This window comes from Hyperolius riggenbachi, chromosome 5 (genome assembly GCF_040937935.1).
Source record: "Hyperolius riggenbachi isolate aHypRig1 chromosome 5, aHypRig1.pri, whole genome shotgun sequence".
In the NCBI taxonomy this organism is placed as follows: Eukaryota; Metazoa; Chordata; class Amphibia; order Anura; family Hyperoliidae; genus Hyperolius; species Hyperolius riggenbachi.
In genome coordinates this window covers 370,964,834-370,991,354 of record NC_090650.1, presented here as the reverse complement: position 1 = coordinate 370,991,354, position 26,521 = coordinate 370,964,834, and the positions used below count along the sequence as shown (strand labels likewise).

The window sequence follows — 26,521 nt, the reverse complement described above, 5'->3', positions numbered from 1 at the left end:
ATCAAATTACAATTTGTGATTAGACAGATGAGGGGGAATTAAACAGGCTAATCTCTAAATACATACAGGGTGCATTTCTCTGTTTTCCTTCTGTCCTGTGCAAGAGTTCAGGTCCACTTGAACATTTCAGCACCCAACATGAGAAGTAAAAAAAAAAATCCAAACGAACTGTGTGCTGTTTGTTTTCACTGCAAGGACAGAAGTAAAATGTACTGAATCTAGAACGTACACACTTCAGGGAACCACCGTCTAATTTCAGCATGAGCATAATGCAGCACATAGGACTGCACTACACTACAACAATAACTAAGCAAGTAAGCAGCAGGTCGTGGGAGGAATCCCACGTACTGCAAGTGAGGTGAGCGTAGCACTGACGTCGCACTACAGAGCCCGTACAATCCTCGCTGACACTGAGAGGCGGTGCAATGGCTGATCAGAGAGCCTCTGATAGGGCTGGGCTGAAGTCTGCGCAAGTGCGCATGTGCACCGGTACAGGAAAAAACCTCTGTAAAGTACAGTAGTATATTAGAGCATACTGGCATCTGCCAAGACTGCCATAGAAGCGTGTACAGCCATTCATCATCACTGAGACCTACTTCTGCCGGTGAGTGTTACATTTATTTCTATAGCGATTCCAAAGCCACTGCTGAGAGGTTGTTACAGATTACTTTTCTCCAGTGGGTGTTTTTCTATTTTCCGTCCTGATAATGTGTGCTTACTGACATTTGCTACATGAATGAAGCACTCTGCAGTAATGCAGCAGGTCATAGACACCCTGTGATAGTATGTCAGTGATGAGTATCATAGAAGGGGCATGTATGACCACAACTGAAAATTCAATGGAGGTCATTTAAATATATAGATGTAGAACAGAGAGTGTGTGCCCCAGGAGAATCATTGCAGAGTATGCTGCTCTTTCAAAACATTCAGACCACTACTACTTTGGTTTTGTACATGCTGAGACGTGGACTCCTCAGGACCTCAGAAGGTGTCCTGCACCAGGTAGGTTATTTCTTCCCTGGGATGTGCCTGACCTGGGCGCCATCATAGACATAATGTTATTATGTGGGCGCAAAGCAGTGTAATTTGGGTGCCGACAATAGCCAGACCCCAGATTACTTTTCCGTTCGAGTTGCAATGACTTGGAGGAGGAAGGGAATTTCAGTGGCAGCAGGGTGCGCCGTTAATTCTGCTTACCCTGCGCCAAAGTGACTGAGCGGGGAAACAGAATGTATGTGTCTTGCTGTATCTGTCACTGAGGCAAAGGCAGCAAATCTCTTAAAAACACATACTTACCTAGGTAGAGGAAAGCCTCCGGATCCTAATGGGGCTTCCCACTGCATCCTCTGCTGCTGCCTGGGACCCTCCAGCTCTTCTGGCGCGTGCCTGTGCAGTAGCACAGAGCCACTCGTGTGCGAGCAGCTCCGGTTTACTGCGTAGGCATAGAGGTTCAGGCGCAGTACGTTCATGCTTGAAGAGGAGCACAGCCCCGATCAGATCGGGTCGGTAAACTTTGGAGGGTCTGCAAGCGGCAACGGGCGACCAGAGGACAGTGCAGGAAACCTCATTAGGATTCAGAAGCTTCCCTCTTCTAAAGTAAGTATGGGATTTTATACCCAAAGCTCGGGTACACTTTAAAGAACAAGTGACACCCATGCTAACCTAGAAATAAAAAACACATATATAAGTAGATAAATACTACTTCTACTTACATAACAGATGTATTGTGTTATCCACGTAATGAATCCTGTGAATTTTACAAAGGAAAAGCAGAAAATCCTATTCTAGGCAGTGGCCATTTTGCCAAGCTAATGCTGACATCATATCCAGTAGTGGCTGGATGGTGTACTGGTTAAGGGCTCTGCCTCTGACACGGGAGACCAGGGTTCGAATCTTGGCTCTGCCTGTTCAGTAAGCCAGTAATTCAGTAAGGAGTTCATTGGGCAAGACTCCCTAACACTGCTACTGCCTACAGAGTGCGCTCTAGTGGCTGCCTCGCAAGCGCTTTGAGCCTGTCAGGAGAAAGGCGCTATACAAATACTGCCATTATTATTATTATTATTATCCTCCCTGACTCTTGTTTTCCCCCCTCCCTTCTCTTGCTCATTGTGTATTCATTAGCTGCCCTCCTCCCAGATTCTTCAGACACTCCCACTGAGGTGTATACTAGGAACCGCACTGTCTTTTTTTGTTTACACATCCAATCACTGAGTCATCTCAGCCTTGCTTGCAAACACAAGTGAGCAGAGGGTTTTTCTGATAAGCAGCTAGGCAGGGAAATAAATGGAATAGGAGGAATATATTATAGATAAAAATAACTCCCAGCATTCAACTCTTTGGCACTGTTTGGTACTAGGGCCAGTGCTCCTAAAGTATGTCATAACTCCAAACCATAACAGCAGAAAAAGTTTTGCAAGTATTGAATGCAGGATTAGCATCTTTATCACTTAATACACTCAGACCAGTTGCTGTTGAAATTTGATTTTTATGGTGACAATACCTCTTTAAAGGAAACCAGAGCGGAGTTAAATTAAACATTTTATACATACCTGGGGCTTCCTCCAGCCCTATGCGCACGGATCGCTCCCGTGCTGGCGTCCTCCTGGAGAGATATATAGAGGGCGCACTTGTTTTGCACAGACTGTCCACGACTGGTTGAAGTTACAGGACCCGGTACCAAGGAGGGAGAAGACTGAGGATGGCGGTGTGGAAGTGATCCGTGCGGATGGGGCTGGAGGAAGCCCCAGGTATGTATAAAACTTTAAAATTAACTCAGCTCTGGTACACTTTAGGGCCCCATTTCCACAAGGTAGGGTGCGTTACCGGATGTGTCTTTTTGTGTGCAGCTCCCCAGACACTGTGCACGTTTGAACACAAAGAGTTTGTGTTTTCCTCAGACACACAGTGTAATTTATAGCATGACCGCATGCAGTGTCCGGTAAATGAGAAAATACTGTCAAGTTTTCTGTGCGGAAAACATTGTGTTAAATGGAAACCTCCCATTGACTTAACATGGCCTGTCAAATCAAGGACATTTTGCCAACAACTGTAGTAAATTGGAAACTGGGTGTAAAGTCTGGTACACACCATGCAATTATCAATTCAGATCTTATTTCTCTGATCAAGAAAATGATTGGAGTGGGCTGTTGGGAGGGGGGGGGGGGGGGGGTTGAAATGTTTTGTTATGTATGTGTATGTATATGAAAATTTAATAAAATGTTTAAAAAAAAAAAAAAAAAAAAAAGAAAATGATTGGATCTGGGGAAAAATATACAGCCTACTGATTGCCAGCAACCGATCCCAAGCTTAAACTGATCATGGTGTGTACTAGGCTGTATGCCTGGTTATACACCATACAATGTCCTCTCAGATAGATAGGTCATATCGATAATTTCTGATAAGTCTGATCAGGTTTCCGATGGATTTTTTACAGAAGTGATAAAAAAAAATAGATCGGACCTGCTGTATATTATTGATTCGACCGGTTAAGCTGTCGCAAAATTGCAGACATTGGTCCTGTATACAAGATGGAAGCAGGTGGCCTGGTCTGATGAATCGTCTTTGGCCTCTATTTTCTCCAGATCTCATTCTGACTGAGCATCAGTGGAATGTGCTGTAAAGTCCAATCCATGGAAGTTCCACCTCCCAACAGGATTCTATTCTACTTTACCTGGCAAGAAGCCTCATAGGGAACAGCTCTCCGGCCACAGCAGTGCACCCTGTACAACACAAAGCATTGTGATTGGCTGAATAGTGTGGGTGTAGTTTTTCTACAACCTATTGGAAGCCTAGCAGTTCGAGAGGGTGCCATCTACCCAATCATGTTAGCGTTTATGTTCCCTATGAGGTTTCCTGCTGGGTTCCCTAAAGTAGTCTAGCGCCAAGGAGCTCTCCTCTGCCTGTGGAGCAAGAAATCGCTCCAGAGTTGTAAAAAGTAACCATCTATTGCACACACTAAATATTGTAATCACCCCACAAGACCTGACATGGATCCAGTTGGCAAGCCATCATAATTTGGCATTTGTCAAATTTGTTCATATTCATAAACCAGCCCATTTTTCCTCCTTCCAGCACTTCACTACTGTTCACTTGCAGCCTAATATAACATGAATATGTCATTACAAATGCCACTGGAAAGAGACAATCAGTGTTAGTCAAGTCATTTATAAGTGGTTGTAATACTGTGGCTGTTCCTAATGTATAAACTCACATTTCTGGGGTCTGTGTTATTTATAAGACAATAATTACAGTGCTGCTCCCAAGCTCCTCTCTGTGCTCCAGACTTCAGCAAACCACAAGATATTTTTATATCTCCAGCAGCTGACATTATTACAGGTTACAGTTATTTCTTGTACAACAAACAGTCCTTTCTCAGCACAGACCTCCGCTTGTGGGATATACAGTTTAGGTGCATTTATGTCAGAGGATTGATTTGATCGTATGTTTCTCCTGCTTCAAGAAGAATGGGTTAAACAAGCACAATCCTATATAATAATGTGTAAGTGTCCTTGCGTCATATTGTCCCGGTGTCCGTATGTAAAACGAACTGCGCATGTGCGCGCAGTTCAGCCGGCTCTAACAGCTCTGCAATGTCCCTGTGGTTGCTAGGTAAACAGGAATGCACAGCGCAGAGCTGGGAGGATGGGTTGGCGGAAGGAGGAGAAGGACGGAGCAGGCATAGTCGCGCGCGGCGTGCGCATGCAAGTCCACGCAACGCTCTTTAGAGGACAGCCAGTGCGGGAGTTGTGGCCAAAGCCTTGCGCATGTTTTTAAACTGCCTTTAGGCCTAGTAATGACATGAAAGCTTTGTTCAGATCATTCAGTACTGCTGCATTATAGGTTTATTGGTACAAGTGTGCACAGAGCCTAGGAGAGAGCTATTGCTTATGTGATGGTCAGTGACTGTCAGCTGAGGGGGAGATGTATTGACATTATACAAGAGCACAAGCTTTAAATACCTTTAAGCAGTGTTGACAACCCATCCCTTTTAATTACTGGCACATACTGTATGAATTATACAGGACATGGGGCTAGTTAGATGAAGTTTATTTACTGATTATGTGTAAGTAGCCCCAGGACCTGCGTTACTTAAGCTACTTACACACATTCGATAACCGTCATCTGAAACTGCCGTTTCAGTCGACAATCATTATGTGTGTACAGCGGCCGCCGATTTATATTGCTTGGATATCATTAAAAATCATCATCTCCCCACCCCCTCCATAGCAACAGAACACATCGCTATCCTCAAGGCTAGGGGTGTGTCTGTACACCATCGTTTTCGCGATTTGTCACCCGATGGATAGTTTCTCGATCCCCAACGGGCGACAATTCTCACCTGTGGGTACTTAGCTTAAGATGTGTCAATATTTAAAGGGATTATTTGACAGCCCTTATAACTGTGTTTACCATATACCTGACCAGAGGTGAAAGTGCTGTGAGAAACTGTATGTACACTTTATATACAGTACCTCCTGCCCATCCCATATGATGTGTTCTGATTCTCTTTTCTTATTGTCTCCCCAGCTCAGACAGTCATGGCGGACTCCTGGCAGGAATGTTTGGATTTTGCTGTTGAAGTGGCCAGGAAAGCTGGTGTGGTATGTATTCTTCACAAAGACATATCTGTATCATAAATTATTCATCTCTCACATCATGTCAGAAATAGCATTTCTTCCCTCCTGTGTAATATATAAATCTGCATCTAACAGTGTTATATGGAGATAGATTGTTGCAAGGAAGCTACTGTATCTAGCTGCCTTTGTGCTGTCAAGAAGGAATTATCCCCCCTCCCCTCTGAGGTATAACTGACCACAGAATCCAGAACCAGTTAGTTTGCAAACCTGAGCATCTTTTAGAAACTAAACCAGAGAACCTGTAGTTTGTGTACACAGTTCTCCTACCTGTTTTTACACCTTAGACTAGAAGTTTGGAAGGGCAGGAATCTCTCTCGTACTGTTTCTGCTACTGCTGTATATGTATTGCTATTCTTGTGTACAACTTACAAGATGAATAATCAAAAGTTCCAGCAAACACTCTGAAAGTAAAATGTCAGCCAATAGTAAGATTCAAAGCTAGATTGAAGACTAGACGCCTTTTATCAAGCATATATAGTGAAAGGTGAGCAGCAAGGACAAAATGGCCGCCCAACAGCAACGTGTGGCTTTGAGATGCTGCACTGGATCATCTTTGACTCTCTATCCACACAATACAAATTTCCGGTCTTTGCTTTTTGCGATTTTCAGTGACTGCTAGTTACCTGAGGAGAAATGCAGCTTGTAAGACGTTTGTGATCAGGCAATATTGGATTGCAATCAGTTTACTGTGGTATAAAAGGATTCCCATGATTTTCTTTACTTTGAAGATGTACTTGCATGAGATCGGAAACGGATTGCAAAATGCAGCAAATTGCGTATAGTATAAATCAGCACTTAACCTCTTCTGGACCATGATGATTGAAATCCTCGCCCTGTTTATAGCCAGTTATTCCTGCCAGGGTGAAGACCTCAAAAATCCCTGCCGCGCGGTCTCATCGCTCTTGCCATTTCCGCTGCTGTTCGCTTCGCAATCACTCGCTCTGCTGTCACACTGACAGCAATGCTTCCGCACATCGTCCATTGGCACCTGACCCTGTGATCGCTGTGAGCTAAAAAGGGCACCGATGGCTCTGGCCTTGAAGCGGCCGGAGACGTCTGGTCCGGAAATGGTTAAGGAATGCAGTATTTGATTGATATATACCAATTTACAAGGTGTACTGCCTATAGTGTACCTGACATGAACAGGAGAAAAGGATTCTTACTTACCTCCAGCCCCCTGTAGTCTGTCAGCTCCCTTGATGCTCTCCTGATCCCATCCACTATGCCGCTGTCAACCCTGGTAAAGTCCGCAATGTAGCACAGCCAAAGACTACTGCGCATGCGCGGTCCTAGCTTCACACCCCCTGTTAGTGTTCCTGTGGCCAAGAGTGTACTGCGTATTCCCAGTTCTATAAGACTAATTTCCCGGCCACAGGAATCACACGGCCTGGTACAGCACATGTGCAGCAGCCTGAAACTCTGCTGGATAATGTACTTCACAGCGGATCAGACAGAGAAGACATCAAGGGAGCTGACAGACTTATGCTGGGTACACACGTTGAGATTTCCCGCTCAATTCGCGGGATTGAACGTATCGATTCGATTATTTCAAACATGCTCGATTGGATTTCGATTTTTTTTTTTTTATGTTAAGTATGCAAAATCGACGGCAGGAACGATCGAAATCTGATCAAGCATGTTTGAATTAATCGAATCGAACCGCGAATCGAGCGGGAAATCTCAACGTGTGTACCCAGCAAAAAGGGGGCTGGAGGAAGTCACAGGCCAGTAAAAATCCTTTTGTCCTGTTAGGCCTAGTGCACACCGAGCGGTTTTTGGAGCGATCCGCCGGCCGCATCCGCCTGTAAAAACGCTTGGCTAATGTATTGCAATGGGATAGTGCACACCGGCGGTTTGAGGTTTTTGCCAAGCCGCAAACGCGCCTCCTGCTGCACGTTTGCGGTTTTCGGAAGCGTTTCGTCCTCAATGTAAAGTATAGGAAAAACGCAAACCGCTCTGAAAAACGCTACTTCAGAGCGGTTTGCCAGGCGTTTTTGTTACAGAAGCTGTTCAGTAACAGCTTTTACTGTAACAATATGTGTAATCTGCTACCCAAAAACGCACCCAAAACCGCTAGGTGTGTTTAGAAAACGTCTCTAAACATACCTAGAATCGCTCTGAAATCAGCTCCAAAAACCGCTAGCTTTTTGTGGATCTGCTAGCGGTTTTGGTGTGCACTGGGCCTAGCTCTTAGCCAGTTTACTTTAAATGTGTATCATCTGCAATGTGCTTATTGTTTGTACAACTGCAAGTACTATGCATGATCACGTGTATAGCACTGCGAAACATGTTGATGTTCTATGAAGCGGTAATAATAATAGTTATGACTCCACCGTGAATGGAGCTGCAACTGACACTGTCATGGATTGCAGGTGGTGTGCGCAGCACTGAAGGAAGAAGTGTCAGTGATGCTGAAGAGTTCCCCGGCAGATCTGGTGACAGCCACGGACCAGAAGGTAGAAGAGATGATCATCTCATCCATCAAAGAGAAATACCCATCTCACAGGTAAGCTATATAGTACACTATCGTCTTCACACTAAGGCTAGGCTCACAGTGCTCAGTTGCGTTGCAGAAAAATTCTGCATGTCAACTCACAGCCCATACAATTCTATGGGGCTGTTCACAGTAATGGGTTGCGTTATTCTAACTTGCTGCATACAGGCTTTGCATTTAAGTCTATGTCCAGTCTCAGTTGCAGTTCACACACATTTTAACACCTGCGTTATTCAAATGACCACTGTGAATCCAGCCTTAGGTGTGGCAATCTAGTAGTGGAAGGCCTAGTTCACAGTGGTTAGTTTCATTACTATATAATTCTGCCTGTTAAATCACTGCCCATACAATCCTATGGGGCTGTTTACAGTACTGTGTTGTAATTGATTACATTCTAACTCACTGCATGCAGGCTTTGCTTTAAACTCTATGTCCAGTCTCCATTGCAGTTCACACACATTTTAAATCAGCAGGGACAGCCATACTACCCAACGGAAAAAAAGCCACATACTGTATATAAGTAGATATCTACCGTACTTGTTCTACTTACCTAACATATGTATTGTACTGTCCATGTTTTGATTTCAGTGAATTTTATATAGTAAATAAAGAGAAAACTTTTCCTGACATTTTCCATTTTTACTTCTTCTGACTGAAGCCAATCCTTGTGTCATTTTCTCCCTTAATCTCTTTTTTTGTTTTCTCCTAAAAACTGCACTTTCATATCTAGCTTGCTTTGTAAACAAATGTGAGCACAGCATAGATCATATTTCCGCAGCTTCTCCCTTCTCAGCCTCGTGTCATACTGAACTGCCCTCAGCCAATCAGTGAGTAGCAGAAATGTGGGAGGGGTGATGACAAGCTTCCTTCTCGTCGGCAATGTACCAAATAGAGCCAGGCTGACTGAGATAAGGTTTACTACAGCAGACACATGTATGATTAGATTGGAATGCTTGCAATGCAGGGTTAGGTTGCAGGCTGCTTTATAAACAAAGAGCAGTGGGTAAATAGAATTTGATATTGTGACTTACAATCCTGCTTTAACGCATTATAACGCCTGCGTTATGCAACTGACCACTGTGAATCCAGCCTAAGAAGCCCATTGTCGGGTAGACCTGTATGTAATAAATATTTTGTGTTTTCTGTTCCAGCTTTATTGGTGAGGAGTCTGTAGCAGCCGGCCAGGGGAGCACACTGACAGATGACCCTACGTGGATTATTGACCCCATCGATGGCACAACTAACTTTGTGCACAGGTAGTGTGATGTCAGCGGTGATCTGTGGAGCCATATTATAGATAGGGTCAGGAGTCACCTTAAATTCATGATGTATTTTTGTGCTTGTTAGCAGCTTATTTATAAAAAAGATGGAATTCTAGACTTTTATGGGCATAGCAGCACTTTTTGCATTGGAAATATTGATTCATTTACCGAAAACCGAAATTTCCATTATAAGCAGTGATGTAAAGAGTATCCTCCTACTGCACATACACCATCCAATGTTACTTGTTAGGATTATGTGATGGTGATGATTGAAGAGATCCACTTTGATTGGCCCTACCTGTCAAGTGACAACCAGCCTATTTGGCCAATCAAAGTGCAAGGATCTCAGACCCGAAGGGGGCAGGGAAGCCACTGGACCCGAAGGGGCTCAGGGCAGGACGAGAGGAGTGCCGGTTATTGGGATGTAGCCGGCGTAAGTTACTATCACTCGCTATGCACAGCATAGCGAGCACTCCTCTAACCAAACGTAATTATGCACGCTACGCTGCCATTAGCACGCGGAGCATGCAGAGAGTCAAAATTAAGGAGTGCGAGTAACAGGAGGTTACTCGCGCTATTGTTCTTAGTGAATCATCCCCCTTGATCTGTAAACTGAACTTTAATGCACAGTTGAAATTCATAGACCTTATTGTGTCATTTCTTTGTGTAGGTTTCCATTTGTGGCCATCTCCATCGGGTTTGCAGTGAATAAACAGGTAAGATGAGTTTGCAATCTATAGTTCTTCACAGCTACTGTGTTCTATGTAATTAAAGGGATACTTAAGTCTTAAAAAAAAAAAAAGCAGTTTAACTTACCTGGGTCTTCTAGTAGCCTCCTGCAGTCATCCTGTGCCTGTGCCATCTTCAGGGACCTTCCATTCAGCAGTCCCGAGCTGCTGGTACACTTTAAATGTCTTTTTTTGGGGGCTTGAAGTGAACCTGGGATGTTAAAAAAGTCCTTTGTGGGTCCTGGCACTTCAGGCAGTCGGGGCGTAGTGTGCATTGACGGGAACGCGATGGAGTAGCGCATAAGCCACATTACCGGGACCCAAAGTGGAAGATGCAGCCGGCAGAGGAGGATGGCGAGGGACCGAATAGCCAGAAGGGGACCCCAGGTAATTTTTTTTTTTTTTATCTCAAGTACCGAATTTTTCGGAATATAAGACGCTCTGGAATATAAGACGCACCTAGGTTTAGAGGGCAAAAATCTGGGGAAAAAATGTATACAGTATATTCTAAACCTGGTGCGTCCATATTCCAGGAGCGTATTGTACAGTACATGTTCTCCCCATTGTCCTCTTGTGTCCACTATGTGTCCCTTTCTGTCCCCCTGTGGGTGGCATCCCTTCCTGCCACCTTGTGTGATCCTCTTGCTTAGTGTGTACCCTCATGTCCTGTGTGTCTCCTCCATCCCCCCTCTATGGTCCTCCAGGCCCCTTGTGCCCACTCCTGTCCCCCTGTGAGTGTGTGTGTGTGTGTGTCTGAGTCCCCTCCTGCCCCCCTTGTGTGTGTTTCTGTGTCCCCTTCACCCCCCCCCCCCCCCCGTGTGGTCCTCCAGTCCCTGTGTCCCCCTCCTGTCCTTCTGTGTGTGCCCCCTCCTGTGCATGTCCATTTGTGTGCCCCCCCAGTCCCCATCCCGTCCTCTGTCCCCCCCCCCCCCCCCCCATGTCGACGCTCTCCCCCGGTAACAATAACTGCAGAGCAACTCACCTTTCTATGGATTCCAGCGCTGTGTAGTCTGCTGTGTGGTCCTCCGCCTCCAGCATGTCAGCTACACCTGTAAATGAAAAGTTAGCGCAGAGACACTCACCTACTTGGTGGCGGCAGCACGATCTGCAGACATCTCGGTCCCGGAAGGCTTCCCCTAGTAACGGTTCCTGCTAATGACTCATTGAGTCATGGGGAATAACTCATTGAATCATTCACAGGAGCCGTCTCTAGGGGAAGCTGCGCGGCTCCCCCTAGTGACGGCTCCTGTTAATGATTCAATGAGTCATTCCCCATGACTCAATGAGTCATTAGCAGGAGCCGTCACTAGGGTAAGCCGCCCGGGACTGAGATGTCTGCAGATCGTGCCGCCACCGCCGAGTAGGTGAGCGTCTCGGCGCTAACTTTTCATTTACAGGTGTAGCTGACATGCTGGAGGCGGAGGACCACACAGCAGACTACACAGCGCTGGAATCCAAAGAAAGGTGAGTTGCTCTGCAGTTATTGTTACCGGGAGAGCGGGACCCGGCAGACCACACAGGGGGACAAGGCAGGGAGTCCCCGACAATGCAGCAGATCGGCGGTTGGCATCGGCAGGTGGTTCTGAAGTCGGGGATTCCCTGCCTTTGGAATATAAGACGCAGGCACTTTTTCTTCCTATTTTTGGGGGAGAAAAAGTGCGTCTTATATTCCGAAAAATACGGTACATTTTAAAATATACTTCAACCACTTCAGCCTACAGTGTCGAAAATCGTATGCATCTGAGCAACGTTCACCTCCCATTCATTCGCCAATAACTTTATTGCTATTTATCAAAATTAATTTATCTATATCTTGTTTTTTCCTTTGGGTAGTACATTTTGCTAAGAATTATTTTTTTCTAAATCCATTTTAACAGGAAGATTAAGAAAGAAATGGAAAAAAAACATTTTTTCTCAGTTTTTGGCCATTATAGTTTAAAACGAATGTATTTTATTTGCCCATTTGTCCCGGTTATTACACCGTTTAAATTATGTCCCTATCACAGTTTATGGCGCCGATATTTTATTTAGAAATAAAGGTGCATTTTTTCAATTTGCGTCCATCACTATTTACAAGCTTATAATTTAAAAAATATAATAAGATACTCTCTTGACATGTATATTTAAAAAGTTCGGACCCTTAGGTAACTATTTATGTTGTTTTTGTTTTTTTTATTGTAATTTTTGTTTATTTATTTTTATAAAAAATTGTATTTGGGTAATTTTTGGTGTGGGAGGGAAACAGATAATTTTAAATGTACAATAATGTAATACTATAATAAAAAAAATGTATGTGGTTGTAGTTTACTATTTGGCCACAGTCAAAAAAGTCCTGGAAACGTACAATCACGCTTCCAGTAACTACAAGGAGGCTGGGAAACTTTTTTTTTTTGCAGAAATACAGCGGTCTCTGCCACTCAAAACAGGCAAAGGAGGGTGTTAGACTAGTGTTAGACCTTCTTTGAAAGGGTCCGTCATCGTCGTGGGAAGTTTATTGGGTAATAATCTGTGCACACATTATTTACTGAAGCTAACACCCTCCTTTCCCTGTAGTGAGTGCTAGGTGTGTAATATAGTCCAGTTACTGGAGCTCTGCACATCCATGCAGATTAGTCATTGAGGTATAACTTCTGTTTGAAAGCGCTGCCATGTCTCCCGCTGTACAAATTGAATGTAAGTATACTATTGGCCAGCTGCATTCATTGCTTCAGATCTACATTCAAAATTTCTAGGTTAGAATTAGTACATCATTTGCATCTGTTTTGCATTCAAGGCATGTATTTAGCCCCAGTGGGGCTCTGCATTGCCTCTGTTGGTCTCCATTTCAGGTGCAGCCTTGAGCGCTGTCATTTGTCTGTCTGTCTGCTTGATGAAATGTGTATACTATTTATGATTAGCAGCACAAAGAATATTATGTTTTTATTGCTAGACTAGTGTGAGGCCTTCCCCGAGAGGGTCCGTCATCATCGTGTGGAAGTCTATTAGGTATTATTGCAGGCTGTATTAAAGTCTATGTCCAGTCTTCATTGCAGTTCACAGTCATTGTATGGCAGTGTGTAGACATGCAGAACCTAGCCTTAGGCAAACGACAGGAAAATCAGCATTCCTTAGTTTTCAGATGTGAAAACCCCCCATGTGATGATGACGCTGACTGTGACTGTGGTAGGCAGCATAGATGTATGTAAAAGACAACAGCCATGAAGTTGTTTCAGCTGTGGCCAGATCTCCACACAGTATTCGTGTGCAATGCTGCACATACGGGGTTAATATAAATAATGGCTTTAAGGCAGATGCACTGAGAACTAGTAATTCAGCTGACAGGTTTTCTCTCTAGGGCTAAAATAATCTCAAATGCGTCCTAACCACGATGGATACACCCATTAATTACATTTACAGTATAAAGAAACATCTTATTTTTAGCTAAAAGCCAGCCATATTTACAGTATAGCTACCAGTAGGTTCAGTGAAGACAGTGCTGTAATTCATTGAAGAAGGTAAATGTTTCTACTATTTCAGTTTATTTTTGTAACTCTTGGAGAGATTAAAATACAGCGAGAATAGCAGAGAAACCATCTCTGCTTAATAAATATGGTATTCTTAAAGGGGCAGTCTGATTTTTTTTTAAATCAGATTGCTCTTTTAAAGAGACTCCGTAACAAAAATTGCATCCTGTTTTTTATCATCCTACAAGTTCCAAAAGCTATTCCAATGTGTTCTGGCTTACTGCAGCACTTTCTGCTATCACAGTCTCTGTAATAAATCAATGTATCTTTCCCTTGTCAGACTTGTCAGCCTGTGTCTGGAAGGCTGCCAAGTTCTTCAGTGTTGTGGTTCTGCTATGAATTCCCCCTTCCAGGCCCCTCTATGCACACTGCCTGTGTATTATTTAGATTAGAGCAGCTTCTCTCTTCTCTCTTATCTTTTACAAGCTGGATAAATCGTCCTCTGAGCTGGCTGGGCTTTCACATACTGAAGAATTCCAGACAAGGGCAAAGCTGTTTGCAGGAGAAAAAAAGAGCAGCCTGAAACATCAGTGCATGAGAACTGCAGGGAGAAAGAAACACACAAATGATCTCTTGAGATTCAAAAAGGAAGGCTGTATACAGCCTGCTTGTGTATGGTTGTATTTTCTATGTGTGGACATACAGTACATCAACCTACTTCCTGTTTTGGTGGCCATTTTGTTTGTTTATAAACAAACTTTTTAAAACTGTTTTTAACCACTTTTAATGCGGCGAGGAGCGGCGAAATTGTGACAGAGGGTAATAGGAGATGTCCCCTAACGCACTGGTATGTTTACTTTTGTGCGATTTTAACAATACAGATTCTCTTTAAGAATACCACGCAAATAAGTGACTTTTAACAGCCACTTTTATTTAAATAGGCCTTGTGATGTCTATATAACGCTTCATAAGTTTGCATAGTTTTTACCTATCTATCTATCTTATCTAATACCATTGGAGATCCTATCAGGCAAAACCGATACAAGAGATATTATTTTTGCATGTTTGCTACTAAGAAATTCATGTGGAAAAGTTGGGGAGAAAATGTGTAATGGAAGTAGTAAAATTGGTCAGTGATTGGTAAATCTCCATTGCATGTGTGTATGCACCCTTAAGCTTAATTGGCCAATTTTACCACCTCAATTTAGCATGAGGGCCAACAGATATTGAATATCATGTACACATTGTGTACAGTATACAAATTGTGTAGAGGAGCTCTTATACTACATGGAGGTGGAAAAATTGGTCAGTGATTAGCCATTTATAATTGAGAGTGTGTACCAAGCTTTAGGCTGACGTCACACCCTGTTATAAGATGTCGCGGTTTGTGTATTTTTCTTCTGCAGGTAGAGTTTGGAGTTGTGTACAGTTGCGTGGAAGACAAGATGTACACCGGCAGAAGAGGAAACGGTGCATTTTGTAATGGTGAAAAGTTACAAGTCTCTGGACAGAAAGGTAAGTGCCCCAATTTCCAGCAGTGTACCTTGTATGTTTAGTCTGAGCTTTGGAAACTCACATCATTATAGGATCCCCCCATTCCAACTCTTGTATCACCATAACTGGAAGGTGTTTGAAGGAAATGTGTTACATTACAACAGCCAGTGTGATTCAGTCAGTTGTATTATCAGTGCAAGTGTCATCAGTAATGAGTTTGTACAGAAGCAAGAACAGGTGATATCACCATTGGGGTACTCATGATCTATAGCAGTGGTCCTCAAACTAAGGCCCACGGGCCGAATGTGACCCCCTGAGGCTTTTTTACCGGCCCCCCACACACAAAATGTATTACTTATAGATGTGGTCAGCTACATCTTTAAATATTGGTGGTCCTCATATACAATAGCAGTGCTGGCACCACCCGTCCACATGGACGCCAAAAAGAAGTCATTTGCTGGTTTCCAATCAAATTCCACATCAGGTGACACTGCTGTCCAATTGGACTGCAGGTTGTCACCTGGGCGTGCTTCACTGTCTGGCCCACAAAGAGTTCTACATCATTTTATGTATACTCCGGCCCCCCAGCAGTCTGAAGTGTGTTGACCCGACCCTCAACCCAAAACGTTTGGGGACCCCTGATCTTTAGTGACCAGTAGAAATGGTCAGTGAGAAGCTAATAATTCTGACTTGCATGCAAATTATAGGCAGCATGGAACTGGACCAATGAAATGCACTTCCTGTCATTTTTGATTGGCTCATTTCAAGCTACATACAATCTGCATTGAGTTTGCCAGCAAGCTGGAATTGTTAACATCTCTGACTATCTCTGTTGTCCAGTGGAGGGAGATGTTGGGCCCAGAGTGGGGTGACACTGAGAGAGCCTCGGCAGAACACCAGCACGGGGAAATAATGCAAGAGAGGGGGTGGAGCTTCCCTGTCACAGCTTGGGTAGGTAAAGTCACAGCTTAAAGTGCAATTTGTAACGTTACACTTTAAGGTCTCGTTTTACACTTGATTTTTGCATTGCGGCCCAATGCGTTGCTCTTGCCGCATTCCACCACAATTTAAAAAAAAACACAATCATATGAACCTGCAGCAGAGTATGCGACAGTCATATGCATAGGCACGCCCCCGCTCAGTAATGTACCCCCTGCTGGGCAGGAATTACATCACTGGGCTTCCTGTCAGTCCGCGCATGCATGATGCGACGCACCGAACTCTGGCTTTTACACTTACTGCTTTGCCTGTACTTACATTGCCCCGAGCACTGCGTATTAAGCGCGGTGCTTGCAGTAATGCGCTGCAACCCTTGTGCCGGATTGGATACTTACGACAGACCGCAATAAGCAGGATCATCTCCATAGACTTTGATTGCTTTTGCGGCCCCTTGCGGTAAAATAGGGTAACGTAACACAGGTTTAACCTGCAAGTGCAAAAGAGGCCTCATGCTAACTTGAAGTGAAGATAAACTAATGCTGGCACTGCAGGATTCAAACTTAATCAGTTTTCTGTGTGCCCTTTTCTGCATAATTTTTCCGACAGTGCTGCATTGCTGTCAATTGTTTGTCTGCATGTGAACAACACAATAAATTGGTTCTTAGTTTTTACAGAAAACGTACAGAAAAATAGACATGTGAATCTAGCCTGAGGCCCTATTTACACGTTTCGTTGAGTTGGCATTGAGATGCAACGCAACCCAATAAATGTAAATAAGGCCTTAAAGGAATCATTAGGGGAAAAAAAATCAGCTTTACTCACCTGGGGCTTTCTCCAGCCCCTTGCAGCAGAATGTCCAGCGCTGACCGCTCCACTCTCTGCCGCCGTCTCGGTCTCCCGGCATGGTGCAGAGGCCGACCTTGAGGCCGTCTTTACTGCGCCTGCGTGAAGCACCACTGTCAATCACGGCCACGTTGTCTGCAGCTTAGTGTGCAGGTTAGAGACCTTGGTAGGGTTTATCTCATGTAGACAATTGCAGTTTTTTAATTTTCATTCGACTCTCATGCAGGGCTGGATTTCTGGGCAGGCCTCGAGGGCCGGTTCCTAGGGCGGGGAATTCTTGGGGCGACTAGGAAGCCACTTATCCACCTGTCACCTCTCCTTCATGCAGCCGCCCGCATTGCTTTGCACATTGCAGCATGTTGTGTGTGTGCGCAGCGGGCGGATAATGCGGAACGCCAGGGAAGTTAACTTAGCAGCGGATCAGCTGATCAGAGCAGGCAGCGGCAGCATAGGAACAAGTGCTGCACAGAAGTCTCACCACACCGCTGGGGCAGACATAGGACACACATGTCAGAAACCCCAGGGCGCAGGCAGAGAAGGAGACAGACCTCTGTGCACAGCAGAACTCATCAGGAAGGCCACAGAACGTTTGTGTATACACTCCCCCTCCCTCCTTTTAGTCCTGTCAGCAAAGCACGGGGGAGGGAGAGAGTGCTGAAGTCACCCGGACTGCACCTGGGGAGAAAGCTGAAGCAAGACACTGTACAGAATAGAGATCAGGAAGGGTGCCTTCTGCTGCAGATTGACTTCAAACCTGTGTAAGTACCTGGTCCTGAACTCCCACCAGGAAGCAGCATTAGATGGTGACCCCTTTGTTCCCTCCACCCACCATAGAGGCACTACAGCTTCCAGCTTGCTCAGCTATACAGAGGCACTACAGCTCCCAGAATGCCCACTTTAGCCTGCTCCCCTCAATAGATGCACTACAGCTTCTAGCATGCCCACGTCTATAGAGGCAGTACAGCTCCCAGCATTCCCCATCTCTGTAGAGGCACTATAGCTCCCAGCATGCCCACCTTTATAGAGGCACTACAGCTCCCAGCTTCCCCACCTATACAGAGGCACTGTAGCTTCCAGAATGCCCACCTATATGGAGGCTTCCCCCCTCCATAGAGGCACTACAGCTCCTAGCATGCCCACGTCTATAGAGGCAGTACAGCTCCCAGCATTCCCCATCTCTGTAGAGGCACTATAGCTCCCAGCATGCCCACCTGTATGGAGGCTGCCCCCTTCCATAAAGGCACTACAGCTCCCAGCATGCCCACCTCTGTAGAGGCACTATAGCTCCCAGCATGCCCACCTCTGTAGAGGCACTATAGCTCCCAGCATGCCCACATTTATAGAGGCACTACAGCTCCTAGCATGCCCCTCTTCCCTCTGTGTATAGTCATCATTGACGCCTTTGCAGAGTATTTGCAGCGGAGTGCCCTCGTCTGTCTAGGGCAAGTGCAAATAAGGTTTGCATATGCTCAGTAAAATGAAATGCTTGTGCATGGAGGAAAAAAGCAGTACACAAGTGCCTTAGTTCTACTGAGAATGCGGCAACTTTACTTGTACATGCCCAGTATCGACACACTCACCTACAGCCAAGCTCGAACACTGCAGAAACCCATTTGACCAGAGAGGGACCCAGTGCTGAAATGGTGGGGTGTAATACGATTTCTACAGTAGCTTCAGTTAAAGTTTTGTGTTTGCTGGGGGGAAAAAGTTTGTGTGTGTGGTTGGTAAGGATGCTGTTGGGGGGGGCAGATGATGACAGCGGGCCTTGGGCTGCTCTCATGCAGTCACATCTTAAAGAGACTCTGTAACAAATTGTTTATCTTTATTTCTTCTATGCTATAAGTTCCTATGCCTTTTCTAATGTGGTCTGGCTTACTGCAGCTTTTCCTAATTGCACAGTAGCTGTGTTATCTCTGTTATATGATCTAATCTTCTCTCTATAGTCGGCACAGTCAGGCTGAGGCAGTCAGACTGGAATGTGCAGGGCTGCTTGTGATTAGCTAGAAGCTGTACACACCCCCTGCAGGCTCTGTGTGACTAACACACTCTGCTTAGCTGAGCCTATTAGAAGCTGGTTAGTTTGTTTGTAAACACTGCCTAAAACTGGCAATTACAAGCCAGGTTTGCAGCAGAGAATGGCAGAAACAGCACAGAGGGGACCAGGAGCACATAATGAATAGAATGGTATGCTTTTTATTGTAAGAATTTCAGAGTACAGATTCTCTTTAAAGCTGATCATTAATGAGAGTTGTGCTAGAGAGAAACTGTCATTTAGAGCCCTGGATCCTTAACCCTAAAGGTGGCCACACACCATACAAATAAAAGATCCAATTTTTCACCAGTTCGATAATTTTGATTGGTTGTCCTGAAAAATCGAGAGCTTTTCTTTGTATTTGATCAATAAATCCGATCGAATTTCCCATTTTTTTTTCAATTTTTGGAGATTGGACATGTTGGAAAATTCAGACCAACTTTATCAAGAACTGTATGGTGTGTGATGGATTGTGAAATGTGTATTCCACCAGAAAAAAAAGGTATATTTAACTATTCAGTACATTTTTCTCTTGATTATTTAAACCAACCAAATTTTCAGATCTTTTGATCGTTCAGCCCGAAAATGTGGCAATTTCCAATATGCGTGTGTGGTACATCAAATATTCTGATTGAAACCTTCGATCATTCGGAAAATTGGATCGGAATGCATGAATATACCCCCATGTTACATGCTACTTCAGTTACCTTTTATTCTTCTGGCTTTGTAATTCATTGAATAAATTATACCTTTACAGAACTTTACACAACAAGACTTTAAATAAGATATTGATCTCCATTTTGTTTTTGTTTTTTTTCCTCAGACATTACAAAATCGATGATAGTTACAGAACTGGGATCAAATCGTAACCCAGAGATCATTAAAATAGTTCTGTCCAACATGCAGAGACTGTTGTGCATTCCTATCCATGGGTAACTGTTTCATGCTTTTCATCACAGTGGACCAAGCAATGAAAATTATTTGAAATCTTTTTGTAAATATTAGTGCCTACGCTTTCATGCGGACCGGTGAGCGGCCATTTTTCTAGAGGTTTTCCCGTTGAGAAACTGCTGCATAACCCAGGGCTGTGGAGTCGGTACAAAAATCTTCCGACTCCGACTCCTCAGTTTCTGAAAACACGACTCCGACTCCGGGTACCCAAAATTGCTCAGACTCCGACTCCTCGACTCCGACTCCTTAGCCTAATACTTATAGAGACTCTGAAGCGAGAATAAATCTCGCTTCAGAGCTCATAGTTAGCAGGGGCATGTGTGCCCCTGCTAAAACGCTGCTATCGCGCGGCTAAACGGGGGTCCCTTACCCCCCGAAATCCCCTCCGTGCAGCCGGGGATCTCTTCCGGATTGAGGCAGGGCTAACCGCCGCAGCCCTGCCCCACGTGCGTCTGTCAGCGCGTATCTCCGCCTCTCCCCCGCCCCTCTCAGTCTTTCTTCGCTGAGAGGGGCGGGGGAGAGGCGGCGATGCGCCGCTGATAGACACGACTAGAGGCAGGGCTGCAGCCGTTAGCCCTGCCTCTAGGAGCAGCAAAATCTACAACCAATTTGGTCGTTGATTTTGTGGGGGAGGGGGTTTGGGGGTGAAGAGACCCCCGTTTAGCCGCGGGATAGCGGCGTTTACTATGAGCTCTGAAGCGAGAATTATTCTCGCTTCAGTGTCTCTTTTTAACAGGGCTGTGGATTTTGTATAAACATGTGACTCCCGACTCCGACTCCTCAGTTTCTGAAACCACGACTCCGACTCCGGGTGCCTAAAATTTCCCTCGACTCCGACTCCTCGACTCCAACTTATATATATATATATATATATATATATATATATATATATATATATATATATATATATATATATATATATATATATATATATATATATCTATATCAGCTTTTAGAAGGTTCTGCTTTAGTGGTGCTTTTCTCTCATCTTACAATCAGACACATTTCTTGGAAACAGCTCAGAATGCTCCAATTTCAGGATAGCTGAATTGTGCTGTTTTAAGTTAGGATCATGAAGTGATTGTTAGTGAGACAGAACGGTATGTGCAGATAGGCCTTTTTTTGTCACAGCTATTTTCTAATCATATAGGGATAGATGTAGGAAAAACTGTGAACTTTTCATACGTTTTCAATAAACCTGAAGTCTGAGGCACATGGAAGGTATCATTAGTGACTGCCTTTTAGAATTCTCCTTGCCAGGCGCTGGTGCTCACTCTGTGCCTTTTGAAGCGTAGGAACACTTTAAAAAATGTTAGGCCCCCTCCCAACCATCTTGAAAGTGGCTTCCTCCTGCCCTCACAACTCCCCCTTATGCTTGCTACTTCAATTGAAAGTTCAAGCATTGATTTCATTGCTTTTGAGCCTTTCTCTGTGACATCTGAGGAAGGGTGTGGTGGTCGCACCAGTCAAACTTTCCCTCTGCCACTGATTAGAGGGAAGGTGAAGCTGTTACAGGCACTGGTCTCACTCCAGTATACTGAGCTGTGGCACCTGAACGGGAAAAACACAGAGATTCCTGAGATACGGCATGTGTTTGTGGGGGAGGGTTTGTGACAGCAAAAATTTAAAGGACAACTGAAGTGAGAAGACTACGGAGGCTGCCATGTTTATTTCCTTTTAAACAATACCAGTTGCCTGGCAGCCCTGCTTTTCCGTTTGGCTGCAAAAGTGTCTGAACAACACCAGAAACAAGCATGAAGTTAATCTGTCAGATCTGACAATAATGTCAGAAACACCTGATCTGCTGCATGCTTGTTCAGGGTCTATGGCTAAAAATATTAAAGGCAGAGGGTCAACAGGGCTGCCAGGAAACTGGTATTGCTTAAAAGGAAATAAACATGGCAGCCTCCATATACCTCTCTCTTCAGTTCTCCTTTAAGCCAAAGCAGCTCAGATGTTCCTTTGGCTCTATGGGCTGTCTGGCTAGGTCAGGTGACCTTGAATAGGAAGAGGTGAGTGTGTGGGAGAGATTTTGGGGAGGGAGGTGCTGTGCTAAGTTAGTTGTGCACCAAGGGAAGGTTCTTCTGACTCCATGATCACTGCAGATCTGTGACTCAGAAGAAACTGAGAGAAAAAGATCAGCAGCACAGCTAGGTAAAGAGAATTTTATATAAAGGAATAAAGATGGCAGCTTCCATATTCCTCTGCTTTCAGCTTTCCTTTGATCATTGTTTGGAATGTAACACACGTTTCACTTGCAGGATCCGTGCAGTGGGCACAGCAGCTGTGAACATGTGTCTGGTGGCCACTGGAGGGGCTGATGCTTACTACGAGATGGGAATCCATTGCTGGGATATGGCAGCAGCATCTGTTATCGTCACAGAAGCAGGGGGCGTGGTCCTGGATGCCAAAGGTAAGGACAGAAGAAAGTTTACGTCTGGATTGCTGAATGTTATTTTCCATTTTCTGGTTAATATCACTATGGAAATAAAAATAAGATGTACTACTACTTTTTTTTTTTTATATGCATTTAAAGTACCCCTGAATCAAAGAACAATTATGGAATGAAGCCTATGGTTGGCTAGATTTCCTCCTCCTGAGTGTCCAGATGTTGCTTGTCATCCTCTGGGTCCCTCCCATACACGGTCCTCTTACCTCCTCAGCCTTCCTGGAAGTTCCTCCGAGTGGCGCGCATGGATTCTGGACTGCGCATGGGCGAGTTTCAAACTGCACATGTACAGCGAAAGAGATAATGTGGACGAGAACTTACTTTCACTATGCATGTGTGGTTCATAACTCGCACCTGTGCAGCTCTGACTCATGTGACACCCCTCCTGAGGGGACTTCCGGGAAAGGTACTCTATGTAAAGATCCCATCAAATGCTTGGGACTAGGTCCAGGGAACTGGGGGAACTTCATGGACAACAAGCAGTATCTGGTCACTCAGTTGGAAGTAAAAATATGCATCAACTCAAAATTATTAGCATCTCATTGACAATTTCTTTTGGCCACAATTACGCCTAAAGCAGGAAGTGATTACAGCAAGTCAGAGTCTTACAAAGTCTTACAAAGCTTTCAACTGATTAAACTGACCACATGCCTCTCAGTTCTCATACGTAAGAGCATCTCTACTGTGAAGTGGTAAAATCAATCCGTGGCCGGCTAGTGTTCCATACAATCTACCATGACTTGACCACTAGGTGGTGCCAAAAGCTTTAAACATTTATTCTGTAGTCTGTGTGATTAAAGTGGATCTGAACTCAGACCTCCTCTCAGCTCTAAAAGGTACACAACAGCATAATAACCTTTACACTGAAAAAAAAAACATTTGTTACAGCTCATACAAATCCTAAAATAAATCTGCACAGTTTCAAACACCTGACTCTGATAATTTTTGTTTTCTATGCATTTTAATAGGAAAAAGAGGGAAAAAAATAAAAAAACACATTATTTCTCAGTTTTAACAATTCCAGTTTAAAAATAAAAAGTGCTATTGAAGATAAAAAACACAACTTTTGTTTTGCTATTTCTACTGTTTATCACAAAACTTACTCCTGTCACAATTTATGGTGAAGATATTTGATTCTGAAATAATGCTCTGAAATTATATCTCCAAGATCCGCCCCTTCTTAACCCCGGACACGACCAAACTGCTCATCCATGCCCTCATCATCTCCCGCCTTGATTACTGTAACTCCCTCCTTTCTGGCCTCCCCCTGAAACGCACTGCCCCCCTTCAATCAGTGATGAACGCGGCTGCAAGACTCATCCATTCTTCGCACCGCTCTGCATCCACATCTCCCCTTTGTAAATCCCTGCACTGGCTCCCTATCCGTTTCAGGATACGTTTCAAGATTCTATGCCTGGCGTATAAATCTGTGCACAAAACCTGCCCTACCTACATCTTGGAGCTTGTTCACAGTTATACACCAGGTTGCCTCTGGCAGGGTCCTCCACTCCCTAGTGTAATCTACAGGATCATGTGCTCCTCTCCAATGACAGCCTGTACTTGTATTACTGGGCCTACCTAACCAGCCCATATTGCATGATCATGTATATTGTACAATTTGCATGTATAACTTTGTTCTATGTGTATAACCTTATGTCATTGTATATATTTATTGTCCAGCGCTGCGTAATATGTTGGCGCTTTATAAATACAATAAATAATAATGCTACAGTGTGTATTTTTCACCATGAACTGAGAAAATAAAAGTATTTTTAAGGCTACTTTCCCACCAAGACGTTGCGTTTTAGGGGACGTTATGGTCGCATAACGTGCCCCTAACGCAACGTATGGTGGTGTTGAAGTTGGACGTCAGATTGAGCAGCGTTATGCGGCTCTCAAAGCAGCCGCTCCAGAATAGTGATGGGAAGTCCGGATCTTTTTAAGGATTCGGATAATTCGGATCATTGAAAAGATCCGGATCTTTGAACCAAATCATTTGAATCATTTTACTAGGGAAGCAGACTGGGGGTGAAATGACTAGCAGGACAGGACTTTCCCTACACTGTACATTCTGTATGTTCCTGTTTCTTCCAGACAGACATCCACTGTGAACCGAATCTTTCATTGCGATGATCCGGATGATTCGACTCACAAAAATGATCCGGATCAAATGAATGATTCGTTCATGATCCGGACAACACTACGAGTCCCACCACGAGTCACCACAGTGCAGTGAATATTAATTAGCCATGTGGCTAGTCACTGAGCATGTGCAAACAATCTGAAGCAGCTCTATAGGGGTATAACGTACAGCATGCTGCACTTTCATTTAACGTGCAGCGTTATACCCTAACGCAACGTGTGCACTGTGAAAAGCCCATTGATTTAACATTGCTGTGAGTTGGGCTGCGTTACTGGCTGCTGTAACGTGGGACTTTTAAGGTCCCACTGTGAAACCAGCCTAATGGTAAAAATCAATCTTATTGGCTCAGGGAACATATATTCCCTTTCACCAATTAGTGCTGCAGCAGATAGTGCCAGAGGTTTTGCACAGGAGCAAGCCCAATCGTACACAGCTGTGCTTCTGCTACACGACTTATATCTACGTCCTCGTAGCTTATAAGAAGTCACAGAGGACGTAGATATGCTGTAGTGGTGGAAAAAGTGGTTAAAAAGTAAAAAAGATAGTTATCTTAGTAGAAGGAACCCTCTGCATAATCCAGAGGCTTCCCTTGTCCCCTTCAAGCTCGCCATTCCAGAGCTGGGACCCTCTGTTCGTGCTGCTCCTGTCCGCGTATGAGCGAGGCTCACTGTGCAGGCACCGCTCTTGTATGATTTATACTGCGCAGACATGGTCCGTCAGTGCGCCGGCACAGTGCAGCCGGGCACGTTCACGGATGGAAGCATCGCTGTGAACTTTCAGAGCAGCATTGATGGGCACTAGGAGGATTTGGAAAGCATGCGCCGCTCTTGTATGTTTTATACTGCGCAGGCATGGTCCGTCAGTGCGCCGGCACAGTGCAGCCGGGCTCGTTCACGGATGGAAGTATGGCTGCGAAATTTCAGAGCAGCATTGACGGGCACTAGGAGGATTTGGAAAGCCTCTTGTGGATCCAGAGGCTTCCCTCTACTGAGATGTTATCTAACTTTTTTTTCTTTTTTGTTTAGGAACTCACGTTTGCTTCAATCCTACCTAATCCTAACATTTGTATAGCGCTTTTCTCATGTTGGACTCAAAGCGCTCAAGAGCTGCAGCCACTAAGGGCGCACTCAAGTGGCCACTTAATCATGTCAATACATTAAACAAGTAATAGGATTGCTTGTATAATTTGCTTCTCCCACAGTGCACCATTCTTGGCTTTCTGTCTATTAATTTCTACCTCGTCTCCTTCTGTGTTTCAGGGGGGCCCTTTGACTTGATGTCCTGCAGAGTAATTGCAGCCAGCACCAAAGAAATCGCAGAGAGAATCTCCAAGGAGCTCCAGCTGATACCGCTAGTCCGGGATGATGGCAAGAAGGAGTAAACTCTTGTCTTCCTCTTACATAGGAGTGTTATTTGCACTGTAAACTCTCACCAGTGGATGCGGCATCTGAATATGCAACAACATTGGGCTTTTACCTCCCTTCATTATTTCAATGCAGTTTTATATCTTAGGCCTGATATCATTATATCATTATTTTTGTTCGTTTATTTGTCGTTTAAATAGACAAAGCCATGTGGTGCCAGTGGTGGAAGAAACATGCCATACAAAACACAGATTATCTATATACTTGATGACTCCAGTTGTGTCTTAATTTATAAAGGATTTATTGTTTAATATGTTTTAAAGTGAACCTGAACCGAGTGAAACTATTTACAATAAACACTTGATGTACCTGTGAATGAATATTACTTACCTCGCAGTCAGTTCCTCTCAGAAGCTCACCATTTTTTCTTTCAATTACTCCTTCCAGTTCTGACAAGATTTTGTCAGAACTGAAATATATCAGTTGCTGTCAGTTATAACTGAAAGGACAACTGATGTGCAAGGTAATGTCAGTGTTTCCCTATGATTAAAGTTAGCAATATTACAGTTAAATGGTGTGCTGAGTAGGAAGCTCTTATGGGGTAATAGCCATTTTAAAAATAGAGGACGGAGACTTCCATCGATCACAGTGGACAAATGGGATGCAGGATAGGAGAAAGAGATTGATGAGGAGATTACACAGTAGTTAAGTATGACGTGTGTATGTTTATTTAGACTTTTTTA

General features: G+C 44.2%; 1 protein-coding gene across 1 annotated transcript; it reads left to right on the top strand.

Moving 5' to 3' along the window:
• Positions 1 to 416: 416 nt before the first annotated feature.
• Positions 417 to 26,160, top strand: IMPA1 (inositol monophosphatase 1). The gene is made up of 9 exons (XM_068237561.1): positions 417 to 604; positions 5,527 to 5,600; positions 8,009 to 8,142; positions 9,282 to 9,386; positions 10,063 to 10,108; positions 14,970 to 15,078; positions 19,695 to 19,803; positions 22,084 to 22,235; positions 25,674 to 26,160. Exons 2-9 carry the CDS (start codon positions 5,538 to 5,540, stop codon positions 25,793 to 25,795), a joined length of 840 nt encoding a protein of 279 aa, XP_068093662.1. The 5' UTR covers positions 417 to 604; positions 5,527 to 5,537; the 3' UTR covers positions 25,796 to 26,160.
• The last annotated feature ends 361 nt before the right edge of the window (positions 26,161 to 26,521 follow it).

Excerpts from the sequence above, each read along its gene's own strand:
- IMPA1 (XM_068237561.1), top strand. The coding sequence starts at position 5,538 with ATGGCGGACTCCTGGCAGGAATGTTTGGATTTTGCTGTTGAAGTGGCC. Across the intron at positions 5,601-8,008 it reads TGGCCAGGAAAGCTGGTGTG|GTGGTGTGCGCAGCACTGAA; the intron begins GTATGTATTCTT and ends CATGGATTGCAG. Across the intron at positions 15,079-19,694 it reads ACAAGTCTCTGGACAGAAAG|ACATTACAAAATCGATGATA; the intron begins GTAAGTGCCCCA and ends TTTTTTCCTCAG.